This window comes from Salvelinus fontinalis, chromosome 21 (assembly GCF_029448725.1).
Source record: "Salvelinus fontinalis isolate EN_2023a chromosome 21, ASM2944872v1, whole genome shotgun sequence".
Classification (NCBI taxonomy): Eukaryota; Metazoa; Chordata; class Actinopteri; order Salmoniformes; family Salmonidae; genus Salvelinus; species Salvelinus fontinalis.
In genome coordinates this window covers 26354476-26376903 of record NC_074685.1, presented here as the reverse complement: position 1 = coordinate 26376903, position 22428 = coordinate 26354476, and the positions used below count along the sequence as shown (strand labels likewise).

Sequence of the window (22428 nt, the reverse complement as noted above, 5' to 3'; positions counted from 1 at the left end):
GTACATTAAAATAACATAAAATTAATCAGAAATACAGTGTAGACATTATTAATGTTGTAAATGTGTCACGTTCCTGACCTGTTTTCTCTTGTTTTGTATGTGTTTATTGGTCAGGGCGTGAGTTGGGTGGGCAGTCTATGTTTTCTGTTTCTATGTTGGTTTTGGGTTGCCTGGTATGGCTCTTAATTAGAGGCAGGTGTTTTGCGTTTTCCTCTAATTGAGAGTCATATTAAGGTAGGTTGTTCTCACTGTTTGTTTGTGGGTGATTGTCTCCTGTGTCGTCCGTGTCTGTACCATACGGGACTGTTTGGCTGTTCATTCGTTTGATGTAGTCTGTTCCTGTCCGTGAGTTCTACGTGTAGTTATGTAAGTTCATGTTCAGGTTTCGTCTACGTCGTTTTCTTATTTTGTAATTTTCCAAGTGTTTTCGTATTCGTCTTTGTCTTCCAATAAATTACATTATGTCATCGTACCTTGCTGCGTATTGGTCCACCGATCCTTCTCTCCTCTCCTCGTCCGAGGAAGAGGAGGACGACAGCCGTTACAAAATGGCTATTAATCAGCACAACAGTTTTCATCTGTGCTAACATAATTGCAAAAGGGTTTTCTAATGATCAATTAGCCTTTTAAAATGATAAACTTGGATTAGCTAACACAACGTGCCATTGGAACACAGGAGTGATGGTTGCTGATAATGGGCCTCTGTATGCCATATTCCATACAAAATCAGCCGTTTCCAGTTACAATAGTCATTTACAACATTAACAATGTCTACACTGTTTTCTGACCAATTTTATGTTTATTTAAATCGACAAAAAAATTGCTTTTCTTTCAAAAACAAGGACATTTCTAAGTGACCCCAAACTTTTGAACGGTAGTGTATATATATTTTTTGCGTTTGTCAGCTTGTTCTCATGTTGTCTTTTTGGTCTCGTCTCCTTCGCTCCTTCTGTTGTGACTGCACATTCCCATTTACATACACACCAAGCCCCTGCCACTCATGACAACAAAGATGAGAGATCACTTGTTCCTCTCTGAAATGTGGTTTCAACTCACTATTTGCATTTGAGGTTTGGTCCAACAGAATCGGTAATATGGACACCGAAAGACATTGAGACATTTTACTCTAATAGAGGAGTAGCTATTCTTTCTAAAGAAACCCTTTTCAAGTCTCAACTCCTCAAACTGTGCGCAGAGCAGACTACTAAAACAGGAGTATCAATGAACATTGATTCTGGAAAATGAATGCTCAGTTTGTCGTGCGCAGCATTGGGGTACCGCATACCGCAAGCAGCATTTTTGCCAAAGACTGTTATACTTGCTGTCTAGTCTGTGTTTTATAAATGTGCAATAAGTATAAAACAAAATTATACAAGGAATTGGCAACTCGTTCTCAGTCTGAGAAATAAGGTAGGCCACTTGATTTCAACATCTCAACAAAGTGGACTGGCTAGCATGCTGTTCAAACAGTTGGAGACGGACAGACGGGTGTGTTCATAACAATTGAATTGCTCTAACTTGTTAGCTAGCAAATAGATACACATTGGCTAAACTTGAAATATACATATTAGCTGGCTAATCACTAGCACGTGGGCTTGTGCTTGAGAGACCTGTGTCCATTTTCTACAATGCCTGCAATAAAAAGTTTGTCATAAATATCCATTATGCAAGGTTCTCAATAAATTTGAAACAAAAAGGGCATTTTCATAGACAGACTTTAAATCTGGATCAGTGATTTCTGCAAAAAACAGGTTAAACAATTTTTGTAAAATAATGAATTATTAGTGGTTCTTATGGTTGTGGAAGGCTTATATTTAGCCTAGGTATAATTTCACAAGCCCTGAATTCATTAGATTATTGCTGACTCTTTGAAATTCAGTCTATTTGACCTTAACAACAAAGCTTATCTAGAGAAAAAAATATTATAACCGTGAATCGCCCAAAAGTTTGAAAAAAATTAAGATATGATTTTTAGGCCATATCGCCCAGCCATAGCTCCAGTGACAGAGAGAAAGAACACACATCCTGGATAGGTGACAGACAGGAGTCACCATGTGGTCACTTAATATCCCTTTGGCATAAAATCAAGCTCATCCACTCTACCTAAGGCTACAATTTCATAGATCTAAGAAAATACACATAGTACATTCACTCACACACACACACAGTCAGAAACACACACGCACGCACACTCACACACCAATAAGACCCTCCGACCATCCTTCGGCTAACGTAGGCCACCTTGTGTTTGCGGGGTTGGGGTGCAGCTCAGAGACGTGTGACGTCTTATGACATATGACCTCGGGGTCAACGTAGAGAGCAGGAGGTCACAGGATCAGGCAGCTTGATTCATGAGGCAGCAGCACAACGCTTCCTCTGTCACTCTACCACTGCCTCTTCAATAAGACCTCCGCCAGGGGCTATGAAACTTTATGGACCTGAACATCAGAAGAAAACATCCATCCACGGGGAGCACAGAGGACAGGACACACACACACACACACACACACACACACACACACACACACACACACACACACACACACACACACACACACACACACACACACACACATACACACACACACACACACACACACACACCAGCACTAGTGTTGCACGGTATACCAAAACTTTGCAACTTTTTCGATACTAGAACATGAAAAACAGTTCGGTACTAGAATTTGTGTTACTTTCGGTACTTCTGTCAAATGTGCCTCACGTAATATATGGATTGAGAGGATCAAGTCTGTCTAGTTATTTGTCTGAATCTTCTCAAGGTGGCAGTAGTAAGCTAGCCAGGCTACTTGCTCTTGCACATGCAGTAAACACAGTGCGAGCCACTTTTGAGAAGCAAGCGAGAGGAGAGAATCTGCTTACAACATGTCTTCTTCTAACGAAAACATCATACCGCCACGCCGGGAACTTGTTGACAAAACCCGTTTCAGAAGCGAACTATGGGAATACTTTGCTTACAGAGCAGATGATGAAGGCCAGCCCACCGAAACAACTATGCAAAAGGTGCTGCAAAGCAGTGCAAGGGTGTTTTAGTTCCAAAACGACATAAAAAACTTTTACACTAAATTCAAAATGTTTTTGAGTGACAATGCTTTTGATGTGATTTGATTGGTGTGCTGCCAAATCCAAACTGGCCTCCCTAGGGGGGGGGGGGGGGGGGGGGCGTTTTGCTGGGCCAGGACCACCCACAGTTGTCAACGCTGATTGGCAAATTTTATCTCAAAAAGGCCAAAGGCTCGCTGGCATCAATCAATCAAATGGTATGGCGGTAGCGTGTCATACTCTTTTTGTCCAGACAGCACCAGATACATGTGGTCCACATACTGAGACAGAGGCGCCCTCTTTCCCTCGCTAGTATGATTTCTCTGGTGAGATACTGTAGATACAGCCAATTGCAAATTGAAAGAAAATTATGAAAACACGGAATTGAAATAGTTTTATAGGTTTTGTTTTTTTTGCCAATTCTTTTGTGAAGCCTGCCTTCCCTTGGCATCCATGAAGAAACTTTCACAATGTCATAATTATGTCTATTTCTAAAATGTTTCTTCTCAAAAGATTTTAAACCTTAACCCTAACTTTAAAAACATTTCTAACCTTATGCTTAACTCTAATCTTAAATTAAGACAAAAAAACACATTTTGGTTTTTATTAATTATTAAGATATAGCCATTTTGACTTTGTGACTGTAGTAACTAGTGACAACCCAGCTCTGGGTAGCCCATTGCACCCTGGGATTCCTAGTATGCCGTGAAAAATCAATGGTATTTCTATGGTGTGTAGACTATTGCAATATAGAAGCTTCAGAAATGAGTTTCAAAGTGTTTTTTTTATGTTGTTTTGTAACTATTTATTTAATACATTTCATTATTTAGCTGTAATGAATAATTCATGTAATTTGACCTAATATTAAAGCCATTTATGAGCAAATTAACCCTGATATGTATGACATTACATTTAAAACAGTTTAGATGTCATTGTACAATTATTTTGTGTGCTCTGAGTCTCAGATATGGTTTTGTATAAGGAAAATTGAAGATGTTCTTCTGTTATTTAATATGTTTTTTTATTTTTGAAAGAAATTGAATATAGAATAGAATACATTATATTTGATATTTTAGTTGTTCTCCCAGTAATCAACATATTGTTGGATGTTTTAAAAAATAAAGTCCAGTGGTTCTATTACTTTAGCTTGGTTTATTTGCTGTGGTATCGTTTCAGTGTAGAGTATCGTAGTACTAAACCTGCTATCGGTATCGAAGTCCAAATTTGGGTATCGTGATAAGACTAACTCTCACACACATTGGATATCACGACATGACTAACTCTCACACACACACACACACACTCCACTATATTTCCATCTGCCTACATTACCTAACTCTGACAGCTCGCTGCACGCTCAGGCAACCAGTTACACAATGAGTCAAGATTAAAGGTGAATTGAACCAGAGGGGTCAAAGGTTAATGACTCCCGAGCTGATCTGTGTACGTTCCATAAACAAAACAACAGAGTGAATCAGGAGTCTAGACTGTCTTTATTGGCTTAGTGGTGCGGAGCGACGGTGCATCATGGCAGACATATTTGATCTAATGGGAGAGAGAGCAGTCTGTTAGGCTCTGATCTGATGAGCTCTATCTGTCTGATGGAATAATGAGATATATCAACTGTCTGGGCTCTGGCTTTCACTGACCAATAGTAGTGAAGTAAAAGATAGTACAATCTGGGTAATAGGACAAAGATTTGTCTTATCATATATGTGTGCGTGTGAGCTAGTGTGTGTGTGTGTGTGTGTGTGTGTGTGTCTATTTTCCCTCACCTCCCTGGCCTTTCCTTGATTTCTCAGGCAGCAGGAGCACACAAACAGGAAGGCTGAAGGCCCTGCATGTCTTCCTGGTGAAAAAGAGAGAGGCACAAAGGGAACCCTGCTATCTAACACCAGTCCATAGTAACAGATGATGATAGCAACAACAGGCTGAGGGAGGGAGGAGAGGAGCAAGGCTGTAGGCCCTGTAAAGGTGAACAGGTGGGGAGACAGACAATGGTCCTGACGCCTGTTCATGGCGCGATACGTACCAATGTACCGTCTCTGATATGACTTGTCGTGGGATCATTACTTCCTAACAGGATCAAGAGCTCTTTTCAACCCAAAAGAAATCGGAGTCAGATGGTCCAGAGAAAAAACACTCAATGTTAACGCTAATGTCTACTTGCCTCCACCTCTGTCCTCAGATCCACTTGCTGATAGTTGATGAGACCCTGTGCCAGTGTGTGTGTGTGTTGGCTGATAGACGGGTGTTTCTCATGCCGCGGTATCGGATGCGTACGTCTGAGTTTGAATAACGGAGCTGGGAGTGTGGCGTTGTCGGGTAAACGCCGACTGTTTGCTGATGATGTGTAATTATCAGGCTCAAAACACACGTGTCATCTCTGCATATCCCAATACTCAGGAACAGCTCCAAGGTGGCTTAGCAGTTCAGACGTCTTTTCCGTATTGTCTTGTCGTGTCCTGTATATATATATATATTTACACCTTTTCTTCACATATCTTTTATTTATTTTATTATCCAAGAACTCAACTACAAAAGCTTTCCTGCAAATGCTTTCCTGCAACCCGCTTCACCAATTACATTAAGTATTATTTATCTCAATCTGAAAATCCATCGTGGAAGATAGCCAGGGGCTAATTCAGAAGCTAGCCTGATAGCTAACCAGAAGCTACTCCGATAGCTAGCCAGAAGCTAATCTGTAGCTGCCCCGAAATTAGCCGGTTTGCTAGCTAGCGTTGGTGTTTCAGCTGCCCACGTTTTGCGGTCATCAGCTATTCCTTTAGCTCGATAATCTACCGGCACTTTTGTGCAACGCGACTCGGACCGGAGCATTCCGGGACTTTTTTTTCTCTCAGTTTCCCCGGATTCCAACCGCAGGCTCTGGACACTTGCACCTTGATTTCGCAGCTAGCTAGCTGCATACCGTGTGACTATTGGCTTACGTCGACCTCGGAGCAAACTCAAATCATGCTGGAGCTAGCCAGCTGAGGAGTTCCATCACCATCCGGACCCGTTTCTTTTGTTGCTGCTGCAGATACGGAACCCCACCGGGCCTTCACGACTGACTGCCGACGTTATCTGCCCGAGGGATTTATCCAACCGGCAAATCCGTCCCGACGTTACCTGAACGCTCACCTGAGGCCCGCTAATCGTTAGCTGTCCTATCGGCTGCTATCTGAACAAAACCCCACTACACGGAACCTACCGACGGAAACGCACGAGGTATCTACAAACAGACCTCCATCCTATGCTGCTACCGATAGCCATATACCCGGCCAGCTGTCTGGATCGCCACGACCCCAACCAACCTCTACTCACTGGACCCTTACTGATCACTCGATTAAGCATGCCTCTCCTTAATGTAAATATGCCTTGTCCATTGCTGTTCTGGTTAGTGTTTATTGGCTTATTTCACTGTAGAGATTCTAGCCCTGCTCTCTATACCATATCCAACCTATCAGTTCCACCACCCACATATGCGATGACATCACCTGGTTTCAATGATGTTTCTAGAGACAAGATCTCTCTCATCATCACTCAATACCTAGGTTTACCTCCACTGTATTCACATCCTACCATACCTTTGTCTGTACATTATTCCTTTAAACTATTTTATCGCCCCCAGAAACTTCCTTTTACTCTCTGCTCTAGTAGCTCTAGGCGACCAATTCTCATAGCTTTTAGCCGTACCATTATCCTACTTCTCCTCTGTTCCTCTGGTGATGTAGAGGTGAATCCAGGCCCTGCAGTACCTGGCTCCACTCCTATTCCCCAGGCGCTCTCTTTTGATGACTTCTGTAACCGTAATAGCCTTGGCTTCATGCATGTTAACATTAGAAGCCTCCTCCCTAAGTATGTTTTGTTCACTGCTTTAGCACACTCTACCAACCCGGATGTTTTAGCCGTGTCTGAATCCTGGCTTAGAAAGACCACCAAAAATTCAGACATTTTTATCCCCAATTACAATATTTTCAGACAAGATAGAACGGCCAAAGGGGGCGGTGTTGCAATCTACTGCAAAGACTGCCTGCAGAGTTCTGTTATACTATCCAGGTCTGTTCCCAAACAATTTGAACTTCTACTTTTAAAAATCCACCTCTCTAAAAACAAGTCTCTCACCGTTGCCGCCTGCTATAGACCACCCTCTGCCCCCAGCTGTGCTCTGGACACTATATGTGAACTGATTGCCCCCCATCTATCTTCAGAGCTCGTGCTGCTAGGCGACCTAAATTTGAACATGCTCAACACCCCAGCCACCCTACAATCTAAGCTTGATGCCCTCAATCTCACACAAATTATCAATGAACCTACCAGGTACCACCCCAATTCCGTAAACACGGGTACCCTCATAGATATCATCCTAACAAACTTGCCCTCCAAATACACCTCTGCTGTTTTCAACCAAGATCTCAGCGATCACTGCCTCATTGCCTGCATCCGTAATGGGTCAGCGGTCAAACGACCTCCACTCATCACTGTCAAACGCTCCCTGAAACACTTCAGCGAGCAGGCCTTCCTAATCGACCTGGCCGGGATATCCTGGAAGGATATTGATCTCATCCCGTCAGTAGAGGATGCCTGGTCATTTTTTAAAAATGCCTTCCTCACCATCTTGAATAAGCATGCCCCATTCAAGAAATTTAGAACCAGGAACAGATATAGCCCTTGGTTCTCTCCTGACCTGACTGCCCTTAACCATCAGAAAAACATCCTATGGCGTTCTGCATTAGCATCGAACAGCCCCCGTGATATGCAACTTTTCAGGGAAGCCAGAAACCAATATACACAGGCAGTTAGAACAGCCAAGGCTAGCTTTTTCAAGCAGAAATTTGCTTCCTGCAACACAAATTCAAAAAAGTTCTGGGACACCGTAAAGTCCATGGAGAATAAGAACACCTCCTCCCAGCTTCCAACCGCTCTGAAGATAGGAAACACTGTCACCACCGACAAATCCACTATAATTGAGAATTTCAATAAGCATTTTTCTACGGCTGGCCATGCTTTCCACCTGGCTACCCCTACCCCGGACAACAGCACTGCCCTCCCCTCTGCTACTCGCCCAAGCCTTCCCCATTTCTCTTTCTCCCAAATACAGTCAGCTGATGTTCTTAATGAGCTGCAAAATCTGGACCCTTACAAATCAGCCGGGCTAGATAATCTGGACCCTTTCTTTCTAAAACTATCTGCTGAAATTGTTGCCACCCCTATTACTAGCCTCTTCAACCTCTCTTTCGTGTCGTCTGAGATCCCCAAAGATTGGAAAGCAGCTGCGGTTATCCCCCTCTTCAAAGGGGGGGACACCCTTGACCCTAACTGCTACAGACCTATATCTATCCTACCCTGCCTTTCTAAGGTCTTCGAAAGCCAAGTCAACAAACAGATTACCGACCATTTCGAATCACACCACACCTTCTCCGCTATGCAATCTGGTTTCAGAGCTGGTCATGGGTGCACCTCAGCCACGCTCAAGGTCATAAACGATATCGTAACCGCCATCGATAGGAAACAATACTGTGCAGCCGTATTCATTGACCTGGCCAAGGCTTTTGACTCTGTCAATCACCACATCCTCATTGGCAGACTCGACAGCCTTGGTTTCTCTAATGATTGCCTCGCCTGGTTCACCAACTACTTCTCTGATAGAGTTCAGTGTGTCAAATCGGAGGGTCTGTTGTCCGGGCCTCTGGCAGTCTCTATGGGGGTGCCACAGGGTTCAATTCTTGGACCGACCCTCTTCTCTGTTTACATCAATGATGTCGCTCTTGCTGCTGGTGATTCTCTGATCCACCTCTACGCAGACGACACTATTCTGTATACTTCTGGCCCTTCTTTTGACACTGTGTTAACAACCCTCCAGGCGAGCTTCAATGCCATACAACTCTCCTTCCGTGGCCTCCAACTGCTCTTAAATACAAGTAAAACCAAATGCATGCTCTTCAACCGATCGCTGCCTGCTCCTGCCCGCCTGTCCAACATCACTACTTTGGACGGCTCTGACTTAGAATATGTGGACAACTACAAATACCTAGGTGTCTGGTTAGACTGTAAACTCTCCTTCCAGACCCACATCAAACATCTCCAATCCAAAGTCAAATCTAGAATTGGCTTCCTATTCCGCAACAAAGCATCCTTTACTCATGCTGCCAAACATACCCTTGTAAAACTGACCATCCTACCAATCCTCGACTTCGGTGATGTCATTTACAAAATAGCCTCCAAAACCCTACTCAATAAATTGGATGCAGTCTATCACAGTGCCATCCGTTTTGTCACCAAAGCCCCATATACTACCCACCACTGCGACCTGTACACTCTCGTTGGCTGGCCCTCGCTTCATACTCGTCGCCAAACCCACTGGTTCCAGGTCATCTACAAGACCCTGCTAGGTAAAGTCCCCCCTTATCTCAGCTCGCTGGTCACCATAGCAGCACCTACCTGTAGCACGCGCTCCAGCAGGTATATCTCTCTAGTCACCCCCAAAACCAATTCTTCCTTTGGACGCCTCTCCTTCCAGTTCTCTGCTGCCAATGACTGGAACGAACTACAAAAATCTCTGAAACTGGAAACACCTATCTCCCTCACTAGCTTTAAGCACCAGCTGTCAGAGCAGCTCATAGATTACTGCACCTGTACATAACCCATCTACAATTTAGCCCAAACAACTACCTCTTTACCTACTGTATTTATTTATTAATTTATTTTGCTCCTTTGCACCCCATTATTTCTGTCTCTACTTTGCACTTTCTTCCAATGCAAACCAACCATTCCAGTGTTTTTTTAGTTTTTATTTTACTTGCTCTGTTGTACTCACTTCGCCTCCATGGCCTTTTTATATTTTATTTATTTATACATATATCTGTTTGCCTTCACCTCCCTTATCTCACCTCACTTGCTCACATTGTATATAGACTTATTTTTTTTCACTGTATTATTGACTATATGTTTGTTTTTACTCCATGTGTAACTATGTGTTGTTGTATGTGTCGAACTGCTTTGCTTTATCTTGGCCAGGTCGCAATTGTAAATGAGAACGTGTTCTCAATTTGCCTACCTGGTTAAATAAAGGTTAAATAAATAAAAAAAATAAAAAAACAGATGGTGAGGAGGTGTTAAATAAACACTAATGGATGCTCATTATCAGTGTCCGTAACAGGCAGCTGCCGCGCCCTATTTCTGACACAGGGATTCTTCAAAATAACAGGCCACAGGAATACGTCACATCTTAGGCAGAGAGGAGAATGAATAGTCAAGCACATAGAGAAAAAGTGCAAAAACGAATGTGGTTTCCAGGACAGAGCTCTATGCGGCTCAGCCTCTTTGTAATCACTGGGCTGGGAAACACACACAAAGCCCTAATTCCAGAGCGCTGTCAAGCACAGCTGGAATGACAGTTGTCCACTCTCTGATTGAGTTGGAGGGAATCAATGCAGTCCACACAGCCACACACACACACACACACGTGCATAGAGAGAGAGAGAGAGAGAGAGAGAGAGAGAGAGAGAGAGAGAGAGAGAGAGAGAGAGAGATAGAGAGAGATTGAATGCAATATACACCAACTGAGAAGGCATTATGTAGGCTATTCTTTAGCCCACTAAGCCCCTCTTCTAAAATCCCTTTGTTTAGCCTGTGATCGGACATCTTTCCTTGACAAGCATTAACAGATAGGGACAAAATGTTCTGAAGCAGGCAAACGGCTTGGTTTCATAACCATCTAGATGAGTGCAGCACTCTGCAACAAAGTCACGTAGACACTTAAAACCCTTTCCTGGGCGAACCTTCTTTTCAAATACCCAGAGGGGAAAACAGGGTAGACTCTTAACCCTTTCCTGGTTGAACCTTCTCCTCAAATACCCAGAGGGGAAAACAGGGTAGACGCTTAACCCTTTCCTGGGTGAACCTTCTCCTCAAATACCCAGACGGGAAAACATGGTAGACACTTAACCCTTTCCTGGGTGAACCTTCTCCTCAAATACCCAGATGGGAAAACAGGGTAGACACTTAACCCTTTCCTGGGTGAACCTTCTCCTCAAATACCCAGAGGGGAAAACATGGTAGACACTTAACCCTTTCCTGGGTGAACCTTCTCCTCAAATACCCAGAGGGGAAAACATGGTAGACACTTAACCCTTTCCTGGGTGAACCTTCTCCTCAAATACCCAGAGGGGAAAACAGGGTCTTCAGGTGAGAATGAGTCACACCCAGTGAAGGAAAGAAATAAGAGATATAGAGAGACTGAGGGGACTGTTCTATTGGGTTTAGTCTCTCTCTAGACACTGCTTTCAATCTCACTAGCACACTCTTATCATCAAGCCCATACAGATGTTTGTCAACCAAGAAATGTGATCAAATTGGTCAAATACCAACCAACAAAACGAGCCAAATATAGTTTGACTTTCCTTTGTCCTCCCCAGGCATATCCCTCCCTCGCCGTCCCTTTTAGATTCATGCTCCATTCATTACATGACCACTGCAGTCAATTAGCTCAATGTCAGCGACTGTAATGGTCTTGTGGACATGATGCCCCTGTGGGGTTTGTTTCACTATGTCACACACACAGGGCTCTGCTCCCCCCTGTCCCCCGTCCTCCCCCGTCCAGACCCACAGACATATTGACTGACTCAGCTGAGCGCATTGAACTAAAGATCAGCTTTCTGCAACAGTTCCCCTCTGTCCCCCAGCTCTGAGTGGACCAGGGTGGAGCAAGACAGGGTGCTTGGTGGGGTGGGGAAGGGGATGATGATGGCAGGATTTGGGTCACCCAGATGAACTAACAGAAGTTGCTCTGGACACTTCAGATGGAGTCTGGGAGGCTGTCAGAGACGTGGTGGCTGAGTATGTCACCAAGTATGCCGTTTCTGAGAATCGCTGTCCCTGTCTCTGTCCCAGACATCAGAACTCAATTCTGGATCCGGCCACACTGCTCTTTACCTAGAAGACCAGCAGCTGTTTCCAGACCAGCGCTGTGTCCCAACAAGACATTTCCATTAGCCGTTGCATTACCACTCTCAGAGGAGGAGCACATGGGAGCTGCCAACACGTCTTCCCCGGTCTCCCTCACCATCCCAGCATGCACCGTCCTGGCTACATTAGCACACTCGGGTGGGCCTGTTGCTGGGCGGGAGAGACATGTGACATTGAGAGGTTCAGCGCTTTGGCCCAAACCCCCTCTCATCCCACCTTCCCTCCAGCCCAGCTCCCCAGCTCTCCTTTGAAGGCGAGGGGCCAAGGTGAGGGGTGGGGCTGTGCTGTGATAAGGTGGGTGCGTCCAGCGTGGCAAGGGCTCCAGTGCTGACCTTCCACTTCATGAGATCGGCTTCGGTGACATTCGGATCAAGCGCTCGCCGTGGCTGCCTCCCCCCTCCCCCACTGCAGAGCCAGCTATAATGCCAAGTGTGTCCGATCGCTTTAGCATCAAAATACCGACAGCTCCCGCCTGCCTCCCCTTTTCCCCCCACCTGCTCTCTCCCCCCTCCCCTCCCTCTCCCCCTGCTCCTCCTCCAGGGAGCAAGAGTGGGATGATCGGCGGTTCCCAGTGCTGAGACGACAGAAGCAACTGACCATACAGTGAACAGGGAGAGGCACAAACAGGAACAAGCTCCCTGTCCCCCTCTAAAGGACACCTGAGCTCCCCAACCCACCGCTGACTTACACACAGCCCAGTGAACAAACAAGAACAAGATTGACACAGATCAAGAGGGACACGCAGACCATTCAGCAGAAACATTCAGCAGAAACATTCAGCAGAAACCTTCAGCAGAAACATTCAGCAGGAACATTCAGCAAGAACATTCAGCAGAAACATTCAGCAGAAACATTCAGCAGGATCATTCAGCAGGAACATTCAGCAGGAACATTCAGCAGGAACATTCAGCAGAAACATTCAGCAGAAACATTCAGCAGAAACATTCAGCAGGAACATTCAGCAGAAACATTCAGCAGAAACATTCAGCAGGAACATTCAGCAGGAACATTCAGCAGGAACATTCAGCAGAAACAGTCAGCAGAAACATTCAGCAGAAACATTCAGCACGACCATTCAGCAGAAACATTCAGCAGGAACATTCAGCAGGAACATTCAGCAGGAACATTCAGCAGGAACATTCAGCAGGAACATTCAGCAGAAACATTCAGCAGAAACATTGAGCAGAAACATTCAGCAGGAACATTCAGCAGGAACATTCAGCAGGAACATTCAGCAGAAACAGTCAGCAGAAACATTCAGCAGAAACATTCAGCAGGATCATTCAGCAGAAACATTCAGCAGGAACATTCAGCAGGAACATTCAGCAGGAACATTCAGCAGGAACATTCAGCAGGAACATTCAGCAGAAACATTCAGCAGGAACATTCAGCACGACCATTCAGCAGGAACATTCAGCAGAAACATTCAGCAAAAACATTCAGCAGGAACATTCAGCAGGAACATTCAGCAGGAACATTCAGCAGGAACATTCAGCACGACCATTCAGCAGAAACATTCAGCACGACCATTCAGCAGGAACATTCAGCAGGAACATTCAGCAGGAACATTCAGCAGGAACATTCAGCACGACCATTCAGCAGGAACATTCAGCAGGAACATTCAGCACGACCATTCAGCAGGAACATTCAGCAGGAACATTCAGCAGGAACATTCAGCAGGAACATTCAGCAGGAACATTCAGCACGACCATTCAGCAGGAACATTCAGCAGGAACATTCAGCACAACCATTCAGCAGGAACATTCAGCAGGAACATTCAGCAGGAACATTCAGCACGGCCATTCAGCAGGAACATTCAGCAGGAACATTCAGCAGGAACATTCAGGAATCTGCATCCTCAGTCTGCAGTATGGAAGCCCCATGGAAAGCTTGACAGAAGAACATAATTGAGTTTCCACTGGCTGCGTTCAACAACTTAATAAAGCAATCTCCTTGTTTCCTATTTGGCTGATTCTCAAAGAGAGAAGAGTTCTAGCAGTCAACAGTGTGATTATGAAACTGAGAGAATGAAAAGGAAAAAGGTATCTGATACAGAGCATTTTGTTATCGCTGGCAAGGCAGTCTCCATATTGGACCCAAATGACTTCAACCAACAGTCCGCTCCAAACTACACTCCGAGGTCCCATAACATTACAGGGCACCCCAGCCAAAAGTTTTCACATTCTTTTGTTGTTGTTGTTGTTAAGAAAGCACCTTTAGGCAGGACTGCTGTGATTCCAGCACAGAGAGGGAAGCACGCATAGGTCCGGAAGAAAATACAAATCGATAAATAAATCATGTGAATTGGCTTTTTCCTTTGGCCTTGTCCAAAATGTGTGACCCCTCTATTGTTAGCTATTCCAGATGGCCGGTGCAAGCCCTTTGGATTCCAGTCAGTCCAGTTATATAAGCAGAATGAGGAAAAACAAAAAAAGGACCCTAACAGATGACATTGCTATAAATCTTAACCAAAACTATATTGAATGTCCCCTTTGACCATTGTCCTCAGAAACCAGTTCGTCACTCAAAGCGAAACTGGCCTCTACAGTTTGTTTTCATAGAGGCTAAATATGATTACTTTTCCTTTGTTGACTTCTCATCCTCATCGACTCCCTTGGCCAATACATGATCCTTTTCTGGCACTATGGCACACATTTTCTTCCCACCAACAGTATGTTTGTTTAGGGCCGTACAGTACATCTTGAGCTAGCACGTTAGGTTGAGGGGAAGGGTCTTCTAGAATGTGACAGAGACACACACTGAAGTTTCTTTACCAACGCTCCCATCTTCCTCTCATGTTTATCAGTGGTAAAGAGAGGCAGATGGCGGTCTGATGCCCCCAGCTCAACACTAAGTCCACCCCCCGCTAATAAACACATGGCATTCACTATCAAACCTCTAGAGTCAACAGAGAGAGCTGGAGTGACAGTCAGAACAGCCTTTCTTCCTTTAATATCTTTATCAGGGATGATGAGAGCTAGTCACACCACACTGGGGAAAGAGCAGCTTGCACTGAGCACGGCTCAGATATCTGGGTTAACATGTACATATTCATTTATATTCATGGCGTTCATTAGTTTACCCATATATTTCTGAGGAGTACTCAGAGTGCCCCTGCTGTGGTTAACATACTGTACTGTATTAAGCAACATGGGGCCGCAAGAATGAGAACTTGCTTATTTATGTCTAATGGATGATAGAGAAAAGGCTGTTTTTCAGATGCAGCCTTGCTACACTGAACATCTTACTGCAGGGTTGGGGTCAATTCTGTCCGGATTTGGAAAATGTGATGTATTCTTATTTTTGTGAACAACACTGCGATTTAATACTCACATTTGATCTCTAATTCTTGCATTGAATGTGTGTTTAGTGAGGCATTCTGAATTGATCCCAACAGTCTTACTGTGATAATCATTAGAGTGAAAATAACATTCTGCCTCTCCGGGGTGTATGATGAGGGAGAAACGGTGTGGCTCTATGGCTAGCCCTCCATCCCTCCCTCCATCCTCCCCTCCCTCCATCCCTCCATCCTCCCCTCCCTCCCTCCATCTCTCCCTCCTATGGTTTGAGCTGTAACAATGAGATAGCATTTCAGTGGGATGGTTCTATGCAGGGATTATGGGCTCAGAGAGTTATCAAAGGCTTAGTTACTGTGATTTCTCCTGACCTGTTATGGATGGCTGCCGTCACTCTGTGCCAAGGTGAAGCCCCTGGCGTTCTAGCTGCACCCGACCCTGCCCAACCCACTGGCACACTGGCTGGCGGTGAAGACAACCCAGTACATCACTGGGGCCATGTTCCCACCCATCCAGGATATGTACTTGAAACGGTGCCTGAGGAAGTCCTGCAGCATCATCAAGGACCCCACACACCCCAGCCTACGAGCTGTTCTCTCCCTTAGCGCCGGGCAGACAGTATCAGAGCATGAGGTCTGATACCAACAGGTTCAGAGACCGTTTCTATCTACAAGCCATCAGACTGCTGACAACTTGGACTGGACTGACCAGCTGCTCTGATTCTCCGCACCTTAACACACATGTACTCACTCATGCACACACCCACATACACACACACACATATACATTCATGTTACAGACACATCACAATTACTGCTACCATACTCCTATTTACTATTGCTAATACTGCACAATTTAAACACTTGGCCCCCAATCCCTCCTTTTTCTGATACATGTGCAATATTGCACTATAAATCGTGCTTTCCTGTATTATACTGATGCTAAAATGTTTATTCTATTCCCCTGAGCCATGTCGAGAATGAACCTGCAAGTAAGGATTTAGTTGGATGGTGTATACCAAGGTTATTATAGTAAACTAAAACTGAAACTAAAACGAATCATGGTGTATTTCGTTGGACAGTGTAACCTAAACTGAATTTCAAATAAAAAGCGGAAAACTAATAGAAATAAATACAAATAGATAAACAAAACTGGAATAACCTTAGTGTATACCATGTGGAACTTGTGTGCAATTGACCAATAAAGTGATCTCTCTCTAGCTCTACAGAGCTACGAAACAGGGATTACAAACTCACTGCAATGATGTCATATGGTTTGGACATCTCCCTGCATCCCCCGTTTCATCTCGAAAAAGTCCAACTGATTGGAATTTGCGAACAGTGTGGAGGCTGTATATGTTAGGCCTAAAGCCAGTGCATTAGCCAGTATCTGGTGAGTACTATATGAATCTTAACATCCAATTAGCTCAGACTTTTGGCAGAGTTTATCCTGGAAGTGACAGGCCCCAGACCAAACACTCAGCATACTGAGACATCACACCGGTCTAACTGGACACAAACAACTGTATTTTATTTTACAGTGGGATCAGAAGCCAAATCTGCTGTGATAGTCCAATAATAAGTCTGTATTAAAATAGCCTCTGAGTCTGTGTGGTGGTTGTGGTGATGAATGTGTGTGCAGGGGGCGAAGGCCGAGGCAGAGCACGGCTGTAATCATCAGCTTGGCGCTCTGGCCCCTCTGGCTCCTGACCCGGCAGGAAGCAGCCAGGGAGTGCACGGACTCCAGCCAGCCAAATAGAGATCAGCGAGCGTGGAGCATGCTGAGGCTAACAACCTCCCTCACCTTTGTGGGACCCCACCCGAGAAAATACGAGGAGCCGGGAGCCACTGGACCACCCCCCCCCCCCCCCCCCCACACACACACACACACACACACACACAAACCCCGCTGTGTGACCACAAGGTCTACAAACACATGCTGCCTCTCACTGGAGCTGAATGCCTGGGCCCAGTGCCGCTCAAGCTCTGCCGAGACTGTCTCACAAACAATACACACACACACACACAACCATAGTACACAAACACACACACATTTCACAAACAATCAGAAAGGAGCCAGATTTGTGTTCTGCTCTCCTCCATGTTTCCTTACGGTTCACTCTGGCTCAGCTCTAGGCGATAGGCAGGGAAAGTTCTTTCCAAGTCAGGCAGAATTCTAAATGGGCTCCAAATTAATTGGCAGGAATCACGAGGCAGTGAGATAATTCTGAGGCTGGGTAATGAAGTCAGCTACGGACCGTGGCGAGAGCTAATAGGGCTTGGCTTTGGGCGTAATTGCTGCTTAAGCGAAGTCAATAAAGAAGGATTAATCAAACTCTAACCGCACACCTGGCGGCCAGCCCCACTCCAACGCAGAGTGGACTGTGAGAGTCAGTGAAGGGAGGGAGAAAGGGAGGGACCCAGACAGAGGTAGTGGTGCAGTTGAAACGCACCAAAATCCAAACACCACATCCATACTACCCACTCTAATGAAATAAAAAGGGGGAGCCAGCAATCTACTCCAACAGCCCACCTCCTCCTCCTCCTCCTCCTCCTCTCCTTCTTCTCTAGGCAGAATCTGTTCTGTCATTTGGTCTCTCCAAACACGGACCATATGTGAGTTCAGTGCTGGCAATCAGACTGTATTGTGAAGCAGGCAGCTGAGTTCATCAGGAAAAAAATTGCCTTCCGCTCGGCAGGCCTCTCTCCCATTGGCCAGTCACGAGGCCCGCTCTGTTTGAGGGCACCCCAGACATTCCTGTGGATAATCTTTTCCATTCCTCCGCTCAGCTCCGCGAGGACAGACCAAATCACTGCACAAGGCCTGCATTGTGAGGGCCTTTCAAAAAGCCCTGTTTTAAAGCTCTCTCTCCCACTCTTACACTTCTCACACATTGCCCCAAAAACTTTTTTTCCTCGTCTTTTAAAAAAGAAACAACAAAATGATTGCTTTTAAAATTATCTCTGGAAAAGAAAAGAGCCCTGAATACTATGTTTCTCACGGTCTCTTTCCAGTAATGGTTTGTTTTTGAGAACTCTAAACAATGTGAAACCACTAAAACCAGAGCGTGGCCACATCACTGTGCTGCCGGGAGTTCAGGAGATCACCGCTGGAGTCGACTCCCCGGGTGAGGCCAACCAGCCTTCCCAGAATCCTCAGCTGCGTTGCCGCTCAGCACCCCACGTACTCCACAGCGGCTTGTCATTGTGGCCTTGGCCGGGCAGCCAAGGGACGGGATTGGAGGACAATCACACAGATGTGGGGCGGGTTAGGACGGGTGTGTGTGCTGGATGTGGCGATGGGAGATTTACGGCAACACATTCCATAATTAGATCCACGATTATGACCGGGGCTATAAAAGACAGACTCCAGCTAGGCTGAACATTATGCTACTACTCTGTGTGACTAACAAACCACAACGCCTTTACAGTTATCTCAGCCTCTCTCTCTCTCTCTCTAAGAACACATTGCTACTCTGCTCTGAGCAGCTAGGCCACGGAACATTTACCACACCACTGAACATTGTGAAATATCAAAACACTTAAAAGACAAGAAAAGACAATCTGACTCAGTCTCACACATTCTCCTCTCATTCCTTGTAAGTCAACCATGCCTTGAAATAACTAAAAAAGCACATGGAGAAAGCACATTTTTATACAGTAACAGTTACTATTATAGTTGGTGTGCTAGAGAAGTATCCCGACTATTCTAATTGCTCAGGAAACGTCCACACCCTCACTAAGGGCTGTGACAGTCAAAAATGTACCAATCAATCACACCAGCCCAGTAACACACACATCTATGGACGAGAAAGAGAAGAGAGCGGAAAAACAAACTGTGTCTGCACCTCACCGATCTTGCTGAGACATGCCCATGAATAAGTATTTGTGGTTGAGAGAGAGACAGAAAGGGTAGTGGGTTCTTGTTCTGCCTGTCGAAAGCTTTTCTATAGTTGCTTTTGTCAATATTGTTCTATTGTTAGACCCATTAAATACACGCTGCCCATTTCATTCACATGTTCTGTATTGATAGTTGTGAGTGCATGGTGATCTAGGTCAATGACAACTCATCCAAACAACCTTTTAACCATTTACACTTGTGGTACTTGGCCTATATGCATAGGGCTAAGTTGAAATGTTTCTTACAGTAGAAATATGAAAACATATGCATAACCATGGTAGCAATTGAAAGGGAACATTTTGGAGATTATGGGGAAATGATTAGACCAAAGGTGAGGACACAACAGGGGACCTGACACAAGACTGAATCCAAACATTACACTGTTGATGTGATGTTCATATTACATGTACTGTACTTTCACAGCATTTGTTTATAATGAAATGTGAACATACTCTGGATACAATTAGTAACATGATAAGAGTATTCCTGGAGAATGTGGGGTAGGTGCATCATAAGAGAACAAAATGACAAGGGTTTGAGTGAGAGGACTAACTGGTGTCTCCAATTGGCCTCACACACCTCTCCAAAGTGTGCACAGTTCCTGGGTCATTTCAATGCACTTTTATGACTCAAAGAAGAGTCTTCAAAAAATGTTTTGGCTCTCCTAGCTGTGCCGTTGAGGAACTAGAGCAAGCACACTTGTATTTGTTTTGTTTGGAACACAACCCTGCATCCCCGTCATCACACAATCACTGTTGTTGTTAACACAATCAAAAAGCTGACCTTTATAAATCACAATCTGGGCCAGGTGAGCATGACTTGAAAACTTGTTCTATTGCCAACATGACTTAGCTAAGTTCTAAAATAGGATCTCACAGTGTTAGGCTTTCACAAGGCAAATCAGAGAAACAGATCATCACTTTGGTGCGCATAGAAAGTCATGAGGGCATTAAGGTGTGTGTGCTTTTCTTCACAATAAGCAAACAGTCTCATTGTGTTCAGAACAACCCAGTACATGACGCCATGTCATCTTGTAACTGTACATCAAACATAGTGATCAGAAACGTTGATACTGTATATGACAGTAGTTGTATGATATGGAAATGTGAAGTCCACATTGGGACTCACAGGTGTTTGGTTTGCTTGTATGACATCAAATCGGTATTTATTATAATCCTCAACGTCTCATCTTTCTAAATACATAGAGTCCTCTTAATTTACAGCATTTCCCTCACTCAGACAACAAAACATTTGCAAAATTTGCCCAACTAGCAAGAGATGGGGGCAACTTCTAGTCGCGCACGGTGCTCAAGTTCTGAATGGAGTCAGAGCTCTGACGTCATATATAGCATGTTACTGTACAGCCATTACCTTTCAATTTAGGCCTTTATTACTGCCCAAATCTGCCATTTTCAACCTGCATTAAGGGTATGTCTACAGGGTATGTGTACAGGGTATGTGTACATGATATGTGTTAAGGGTATGTGTACAGGGTATGTGTACAGGGTATGTGTTAAGGGTATGTGTACAGGGTATGTGTACAGGGTATGTGTTAAGGGTATGCGTACAGGGTATGTGTACAGGGTATGTGTACAGGGTATGTGTACATGATATGTGTTAAGGGTATGTGTACAGGGTATGTGTACAGGGTATGTGTTAAGGGTATGTGTACAGGGTATGTGTACAGGGTATGTGTTAAGGGTATGCGTACAGGGTATGTGTACAGGGTATGTGTACATGGTATGTGTACAGGGTATGTGTTAAGGGTATGTGTACAGGGCATGTGTACAGGGTATGTGTACATGGTATGTGTACAGGGTATGTGTACAGGGTATGTGTTAAGGGTATGTGTACAGGGTATGTGTACAGGGTATGTGTACATGGTATGTGTACATGGTATGTGTACATGGTATGTGTACATGGTATGTGTACATGGTATGTGTACAGGGTATGTGTACAGGGTATGTGTTAAGGGTATGTGTACAGGGTATGTGTACAGGGTATGTGTACATGGTATGTGTACATGGTATGTGTACAGGGTATGTGTACAGGGTATGTGTACAGGGTATGTGTACAGGGTATGTGTTAAGGACTACGTGTGAAGCTAACACAGGGCTTTGTCTGTGAGGTTCCATACGGACTAAAATCACACAATCTACCACTCTCCTGTAAATTCATCCAAGGTGCCACTGTTTGGTTGTTCTGGTTTCGTCGCCTTTGTCCAAGGCATGTTCCCCTCACATGATAATAGTGTTAAGTTACAACAAGCCACTCAGTCACGACAAGTGACTCTGCAAGAGGCCCTCCACCCCCAGCCAATGAAGCCATCAGCAGGGCAGGCACACGTACAGTAATAACACAGCAACAGCACAGTACTGTCACCCATTCCCCACATACCAGAGGGTCAGGTTCAGAATGCACTGCTATGCTGACGTCACCTGACCCGGCTGCCCTAGCAGGGAAAACAGAGGTGATGAGAACAGAGGCCTGTTTCATAGCACCCCTGTTAACATGTCAATCACCGGGCCTCCACATGCAAAGACTACATTAATCAGGCTGACTGACTGAGCCATCGCTGCCTAGGGAGAAGCCTTACGGCTCTGACAGCTCTTTACCCCAGGCTGTGTGTGTGCTTGTAGCTGTGGTAAGGAACAAGCAGCTTCTTGCTTTGTGGATATACTACTTTGGCATGACATGTTCAGACAGTAAAATGAGTTACAGTAAATGCTCCTACTACCTGGGATTGTATTAGCATATCAAAGCCATTTTTATAGGTTCATATCATCAAATTAAAATGGTTATACAGTGGATCAAATGTACTGTATAATGCAGTATACTGTAGAGTATACTATAACTGTATACTCTTTCTATCCACTGGCAAATCTTAGCTCATACTTATTTCATACAGGTGTCTTCCCAGGTGCTGAGTCTGCCATGACGGGGCAGATGGCGATGGGATGTGGAGATGGCGTTGAGCGTTACCTGTAGATATCCGGCGCTGGTGGAGGTGACACATGCCGGTGAAACAGGAGCAGGCCTCCCCCGAGCGTCCTCGCTGGGGAGGCGGAGCCAGCGAGCACTGGGGCTTCAGGAACCCTGTAGAGGGAGGGAGAGAGAGATGGAGGGAGAGAGAGATAGTCTGTTAGAAAAACAGGATAATGATGATAAAAATAGTGATATTAACAGCAGAGAAAGCAGAGCTGAG

At 44.9% G+C, this 22428-nt stretch overlaps 1 protein-coding gene across 6 annotated transcripts in view; it reads right to left on the bottom strand.

Moving 5' to 3' along the window:
• The window catches only part of LOC129818518 (retinoic acid receptor RXR-alpha-A-like), a 168014-nt gene that overhangs the window by 96008 nt on the left and 49578 nt on the right, over positions 1 to 22428 (bottom strand). For 4 of the 6 annotated variants that reach the window (XM_055874502.1, XM_055874505.1, XM_055874504.1 and 1 more), the window contains exon 2: positions 22119 to 22319. In XM_055874502.1, coding sequence (XP_055730477.1) covers positions 22119 to 22319 — 201 coding nt within the window. The remainder of the gene's footprint in view (positions 1 to 22118; positions 22320 to 22428) is intronic. The other 2 variants (XM_055874507.1, XM_055874508.1) reach the window with 1 other exon arrangement.